Raw genomic sequence first — 7,434 nt, 5'->3', positions numbered from 1 at the left:
CTCAGATGATTATTTTAGAGAGATGAGACAGTACTGAGTAAGCTGCTGTTATGTGAATAATAGTAGAGACAACAGACTTTGTTTTATTCTACAGATACTAGATAACTTTTTCAAAAGATATTTTGAGAATATGGAATCAGATTTAAAGGATAACATTATTTTAAGATTGAAATTGTCCTTTTCTATGAAGTTATTCTATAAAGCCTATGGTAATTTTTTTTTTTTTTTTACATTTACCATGTATTGTTAAAAACTTACTTGAACTTTAACAATTTTGGTAATTTAATTGTAAGTTTTATCCATTCCTAGGTATTAGAATGAGCATATTCAGCCAATTGTTATATATATAATTCTGTATGTATCTCACAAAGGACAAATATAACTTTCTCACTCCTATATTCCCTATATCCAAAATAGTCTGGGGCACACAGTAAATATTCAATAAATATTTACTAAATGAATAATTAACATATATTTGAATTCTTTTATGCTGTCTGCTATTCTTCCTTTTCACTTAATATTTTATAGAAATATACTAAATACACTTGAGATGTATAAGAAAAAGTTTGGTATCTGGTACATGAGTTAAAATGAAAATGAGCTATTTATACCCATTATGTTTTTTCCTATAATTTTCATACTTGACATATATAATATGTTAAAAATCAGTTTTAGATGATTTGAATTATATTTTATCAACATTATGCCTACATCTTTAACAAAATTTCTGCTTCAGATACTATTACTTATTTATAGGCCTGTTATGAAATAATGTATTCTCCCTAATTTTTTAAATTTCAGAAACATCTTAGAAATGATGAATTGTTTTTTGGAAATAGCTATGTCAAGTGTTTACTTATATTTCTTTTAAGTGTTACAGAATAGGGCAAGATACCTATCTTTCTTTACATATAAATTAATTCCATCTAAAGAACTAAACTCTAATGCATTAAAAATAAAACAAATGCATTTTTAAATAATTTAGTGCATTATGGCTTGGCTGCAGTGTTTGGGAAGTTTCACATTGATTTTAACTCAAAATTGTCTTACAGTTGGACTCTGAGTAGGAATTAGATATTGAATTGGTATCTTTTGTATAAGGGTAAAGTTAAAATATATAGTTAAGATACACAAAACAGTGTAATTTTGTTTGAAGGCCATTTTAGTTTGACAAATTTCAAAGACATTTTAACAACATAATTTGTTCAGAAATTTATTGTTGCCATATCCCAAAAAAGAATTTATATTTCATAAGTTTGTAATCTAGTAGTCACCTTTTCTAAATGCACAATGAGAATTCTCATTTTTGTGTTTTTAGTGTACATTTTCTCCCTATTTTATGCTTTAGATTTCATTACTGCATATATCTCAATTAGCTTTTAAAACATTTGAATATATTTGCTATATATGCTTGCATTATATCTATTATCATTCTTAGATTGCCAGCAATTACTTTGAATAGAAAAATCAGCCATGCTACCATTTTTTTCTTTATGAAAACATCTGGAATGCTTTTAAAGCTTAAACTATTATATTATCTTTCAGTGACTGACTAGAAGACCCTTGGTTCCTTCATCTGTCAGCATTGTAAAAGTGCATTTTCCACTTCATCACATTATATTGCTAATTCCTGGTAAACAACCATTTTGTACCTGCAAGGTATTAACCAAAAGCCATGAATTAGCCTTGTAACAGTGCTTGTCATTTAAACCATCTATATATAATTCCCATTTCAAATAAAATTTGTAATTAGACATTTTTTGCTTAAAATTAATATCGGGCTTACATGCATGTATAAGGGTTAGGGCGACAGTGGAAGATTTTACAGCTCAAAACTGCTCAGCATCCAGCTAATTAATCTATTCAGTTAGGCCTAATCCGTTTTCTATTTGTATGTGAGGTGGGAGCTCTCATCTTTCTGCCACTTTTAAATGACCTCACATTTCCAAGAGTAAATTTGGAGAAAAGAGCCAGTTCAGAGGACTGAAACTGGACTCCGGTCTCATGGTGCTAATTATCTTTTGGTGATTACAAGAGCTTGGGTTCCTTCATCCTTTTAATGTAGTACAACTGCATCTTTCAGATCATCACATTATATTGCTAATTCCTGATAAACAACCATTTGTACTCCTACACAGCAAGCAGAGGGTAGACTTGTTCCCTCTATAACCCTAACGCAGGCTTTTGACCTTCAGCCTGGGATGCACTTTCGGTAGCCACTGGGGCCAATATAGTGCACAAATGGGCGGCAGATCTGGTAGCACTTCCATTGGTGAACTTTGGGAAGAGTCCAGGACGTGAATTTAATGGGTGGAGAGGCTGCGGCAGCACTGGGAAGTTAGCGCGGCCAACTGCAGGAAGCCATGCTTCATTACACCCTTCATGGGAGCTGGCACATTCGCCCAGCCCTCGTCACCCACGGGCCGGCTCTAGAGGAAAGGGCCTCCAGGTAGGTTCCCGGGGCAGGGCGAAGCTCCTAGGGAGTCCCCTCCCGCCACTCCGACGAATCCCCCTCGCGGCTCCAGGCGCCCGCCTCCCCCACCGCCGAGGCCGCTCTCCGAGGCGCAGACGCAGCCCGCGCGGCCGGCGCCGCAGAGGGCGGCCCCAACGTCCCCGCCCCCGCGTGCGCGCCCCCGCGCCCTCCCGTTGGCTCGTTCCGGCCTCGGCGCGCTCCCCCGGCCCCCACCCCGGCACACCTCGGCGGCGGCGAGCGGCGCGGGGGCGGGGAAAGGGCCTGGGAGGTAGGCCGGGGAGGCCGGCCGGCCGCGGCGGCGCGCACGCAGGCCTCGCCTCTCCGGGGCCTCCTCCCTCACGCCGGCCGCGGGGCGCGCACGCCGAGTGACGCTCGGAGGAGGAAGCGCAGCCCCCGTCCCCTCCCTCGCTGCCCCCGGCCCAGCGGGAGCCCTCCCAGTGCGCCTGTGCGGAGGCCTACTTGATTATGTGTGCCCTCTCCGGCCGCCCGCGCTAGCGGCCGGGTGGAGGTGGGGAGGGAAGACGACGAGGAGGCGGAGGCGGAGGAGGCGGTGGAGGGGAGGTGGGGGGAGTCAGCAAGGACATGGCTCCTGACTCCTGTGCGGAACGTGAGTGACTGAGCGGCAAAGCCCGAGTGAGCGAGCGGCCGAGCGGCGGGCGGGGCGGGGTGCGGGGCGCCGGGCGGGAGCGGGGCGCGGGGGCTGTGCGGGGGGAGCACTAATTGGCTTGCATGTGTTTTTTAATGGTCCCCCCAACTCCCTCTTAGATGGTCTCTAGCGACCGGCCCGTGTCACTGGAGGACGAGGTCTCCCATAGTATGAAGGAGATGATTGGAGGCTGTTGCGTTTGCTCAGACGAGAGAGGCTGGGCCGAGAACCCGCTGGTTTATTGCGACGGGCACGGCTGCAGCGTCGCGGTGCATCAAGGTAAACACCCAACCGCCCGCCGGGCCGGACCGGCCTGCGCCCAACCGTCACCGCTCCCCCACCTTGGCAGCAACTGCCAGCCCCCGCCCCTCCCCCGCCCCGCCCCGCCCCGCGCCGCGCCGCGGGAGGGACTCGGAGGGTCCGCCGCGGGGCGGAGGGGGTGTGGGCCGTGCATGTGGGAGAAAGTGCGTGTGGCCGGGCCTGTCATGTGATTCTTCTCTCACTCTCTCAAGTGTCATTTGGCCGCCGCCTGCGCCCGGGCCGGGGTCTGCAGGCTACCCGGGGCGGCGGCGGTGCGGGGCGCGGCCTGCGCCCCAGGGTCGGGTAGGGGTGGGCGAGCGCGCGCCCCTCTCGGGGTCCGGGCGGGGGCGGGGGTGGGAGCGTGGGGACCCCTCCCCTCCCCCGCCTGCTCCTGTCTGCCGCAGTGTGTCTGGAGACTTCCTGTGGCATGGAGACAGACTCGGGAACGCCACTCTGCGCCGGGGAGGGGCGCGGGGGCGAAGGGGGGCCCCGCCGGGCCTCTTTGGGTTAGGGAGGGAAGGCGGGCTCTGCTGCACCCTGAGCTTTCTGGCGGGGACCCTGCTGCCACCGCCGCCGGGGAGCTTCCTGCGGAGAAGACCGCGGAGGTCAGTCGTGCTGATGCTGGAGTGTCTGGGCCGAGCCGCCGGGGCTGGTGGAGAAGGCTCTTGCTGGCTGCGTCAGGCCACCTCCCCGGCCTAGGCCACCACAGAGAGGAGGAGGTGGTGGTGTCCCCAAGTGACTTGGGGATCCTCTTAGTTTATTTCTGGGTATTTACACTGGGTGAGTGTTGTACCGAAGGGCCGAGGACACAAGTAAGATACTTTTATGGCCATTGAAGTTTCTGACTTTTTCCATTTCATGTGGTAAGGCGTTGATGAGGCTGAAACGATTGAGGTCATTTTTTGGTGGCTCCCTGTTTATTTACTGCCATCCTGTCTCCGTTCCCATTTTTGAATCTGTCATTGAGTGATGCAGATGTTGTTTAGTAGTGTGTCGTGGAAGGAACACCACCAAAGGACAGAGGGGGAAATCTGAACACAAGGTGCCAAAGTACATTCTTAGAAGACTGCAGTGTCACAGCTGGGAAGGGAGACTTGGATGCAGTGGTGATGGTTCTAAGATAGGGAATTAACCTCAGAATGGGGTTATTCCCAGAGTCTGTTAAAGAAGAGCAAAGTTGCATACTTTACTTTTTTAAGGAGTGAAAACAGTGTGTGTTAAAATTAGATGCTAGGTCATAGAACTGATATATTTCTATTACGTTGTTTGTTGCCATTTTGGGGAGTATTTCTTAGTAATTGAATGATAAATTGTTAATTTTGATAAGTCATCTCCCAGTATAGAAAATGTTCATTTAAATCTTTTTTTTTTTTTCTTGAGACAGAGTCTTGCTTTGTTGCCCAGGCTAGAGTGAGTGCCGTGGCGTCAGCCTAGCTCACAGCAACCTCAAACTCCTGGGCTCAAGCGATCCTCCTGCCTCAGCCTCCTGAGTAGCTGGGACTACAGGCACGCGCCACCATGCCCGGCTGCATTTAAATCTTTAATTTTGGCTGGGTGCTGTGGCTCATGCTTGTGTTCCCAACACTTCGGCATTTTGGGAGTCTGAGGTGGAAGGATTCCTTGAGGCCAGGAGTTGTTTTTTTCTTTTTTTAAGACAGTCTCACTTTGTTGCCCGGGCTACATTGCCGTGGTGTCAGCCTAGCTCACAGCAACCTCAAACTCCTGGGCTAAAGCGATCCTTCTGCCTCAGCCTCCCCGGTAGCTGGAACTACAGGCACGAGCCACCACCCCCGGCTAATTTTTTCTATATATATTTTTAGTTGGCCAATTAATTTCTATTTTTAGTAGAGACAGGGTCTCACTCTTGCTCAGGCTGGTTTCGAACTCCTGACGTTGAGGGATCCTCTTGCCTCGGCCTACCAGAGTGCTAGGATTACAGGCGTGAGCCACCTCACCTGGCTGAGGCCAGGAGTTTGAGACCAGCCTGGGCAATGTAGTAAGACCCTGTCTCTACAAAAAATAAGAAAAATTAGCTGGGTGTGGTGGCACACATCTGTAGTCCCAGTTACTTCTGAGGTTGAGGCAGGAGCATTGATTGAGTCCAGGATTTTGAGGTTGCATATGATTGAGCTACTGCATGCCTAGGCAGCAGAGTGATACTGTCTCTTAAAAAAAAAATACATTTTCCTGTCTAGAAGTAAATCTGAATAAAAAATATAAGTTTTTGGACAATGATGCTGTGTGTTTTGGTAGATAGAACAGTTTTACCTATATGTATTTACAAGCATTTAAAAGGGATTAGAAGTTCAGCTTCTGGAGTTTTAAAAAAGTTTTGCTCATTTTATGTTCTTTAAGTGCTTCCCAATATTTAAGACATTTTTAAGTTTCCACTGAGCTTGTAAGGATTTAAATTTGGATATTAGTGGTTTTAAATGTTTAGAAAATTTTCAATTTTGAGCTAATTAAATATTAAAAACCAAATTTTAGGAGCCAGATGAAGTGGCTCATGCCTATAATCCCAGCTACTGGGAAAGCTGAGGTGGGAGGATTGTTTTAGGCCAGGAATTTGAAACCAGCCTGGGCAACATAGCAAGACCCTGTCTCTTAAAAAAAAAAGGAAAATAATTAGCTGGGTATGGTGGTGTATACCTGTAGTCCCAGCTACTTGAGAGGCTGAGGTAGGAGGATCGCTTGCATCTAGGAGTTGGAGGTTACAGTGAGCTATGATGACACCACTGCACTCTATCCTGGGCGACAGAGCGAGACCCTTTCTCAAAATAAATAAATAAATAATAAATCCAGTTTTTAAACAACTAGGTTGTGAATTAGATGTTTTATATACTCAGATCAATTGTTGGAAGCATTGGCATTATATATTCAGGAATGTGCATTTTTCTGTTTTTTCAACAGCTTTATTGAGATATAATTCACATACCTTGCAATTCATGCATTTGAAGGATATAATTCAGTGATTTTTAGCATATTCACATAGTTGTGCAACCATTACCACAGTCAATTTTAGATCCTTTTCATCACCCCAGCAAGAACCATTAGCAGTCACTCATCATTTCTTCCCAACTCTCCCACCCTAAATAATCTACTTTCTGTCCCTGTGGATTTGCATATTCTGGACATTTTATATAAATGGAAGCATTTCACTTTTAACATTACGTTTTGTTTTCTTTTCCACAGTATCTGTTGCTCCTTTTGAAGGATGATTTGGAAATATTTTCATTAAACTTACCTAGAATGTTTTCTATTTAAATTGAGGGATATGGGAGTGAAATAATGAATTTCTTTATATGTTAAATTTTACATAATATTCTTCCTATCATAAGAGGAAAAAAATAATTAACATTTCTAACATGAAATTTAGCTGAAATAGCATGGAAGAGTTGCATTTAAAATTTTTACTTTTTGAGGCCGGGCGCCGTAGCTCACGCCTGAAATCCTAGCACTCTGGGAGGCTGAGGTGGGTGGATTGGTCAGGGTCAGGAGTTCGAAACCAGCCTGAGCAAGAGCGCGACCCCATCTCTACTAAAAATAGAAAGAAATTAACTGGCCAACTAATATATATAGAAAAAATTAGCCAGGCATGGTGGCACACGCCTGTAGTCCCAGCTACTCGGGAGGCTGAGGCAATAGGATCTCTTGAGCCCAGGAGTTTGAGGTTGCTGTGAGCTAGGCTGACGCCACGGCACTCACTCTAGCCTGGGAAACAAAGTGAGACTCTGTCTCAAAAAAATAAAAAATAAAATATTTACTTTCTGGCTAGATGTGGTGGCTCAAGCCTGTATCCTAGCACTCTGGGAGGCTGAGGCAGGCGGATCAAGTTTGAGCTCAGGAGTTCCAGACCAGCCTTAGCAAGAGCGAGACCCTGTCTCTACTAAAAAAAAAAATAGAAATTAGCTGGACAACTAAAAATACATACATAAAAAAAATTAGCTGGGCATGGTGGCACATGTCTGTAGTCCCAGCTACTTGGGAGGCTGTGGCAGGAGGGGTTGCTTTAGCC

General features: G+C 45.8%; 1 protein-coding gene across 10 annotated transcripts in view; it reads left to right on the top strand.

The window, feature by feature from the left end:
• The first annotated feature begins 2,679 nt into the window (after window positions 1–2,679).
• The window catches only part of MLLT10 (MLLT10 histone lysine methyltransferase DOT1L cofactor), a 198,777-nt gene continuing 194,022 nt past the window's right edge, over window positions 2,680–7,434 (top strand). For 5 of the 10 annotated variants that reach the window (XM_012767338.3, XM_012767330.3, XM_012767323.3 and 2 more), the window contains exons 1-2: window positions 3,003–3,106; window positions 3,239–3,398. In XM_012767338.3, the coding sequence (XP_012622792.1) occupies window positions 3,239–3,398 (160 nt within the window). In that variant the 5' untranslated portion in view covers window positions 3,003–3,106. The other 5 variants (XM_012767340.3, XM_075997677.1, XM_012767325.3 and 2 more) reach the window with 4 other exon arrangements.

The sequence above is a fragment of the Microcebus murinus genome, chromosome 25 (assembly GCF_040939455.1).
Source record: "Microcebus murinus isolate Inina chromosome 25, M.murinus_Inina_mat1.0, whole genome shotgun sequence".
NCBI classification, from domain to species: Eukaryota; Metazoa; Chordata; class Mammalia; order Primates; family Cheirogaleidae; genus Microcebus; species Microcebus murinus.
Note: the sequence above shows the minus strand (reverse complement) of the source record. Positions and strands in the feature narration are given on the sequence as shown.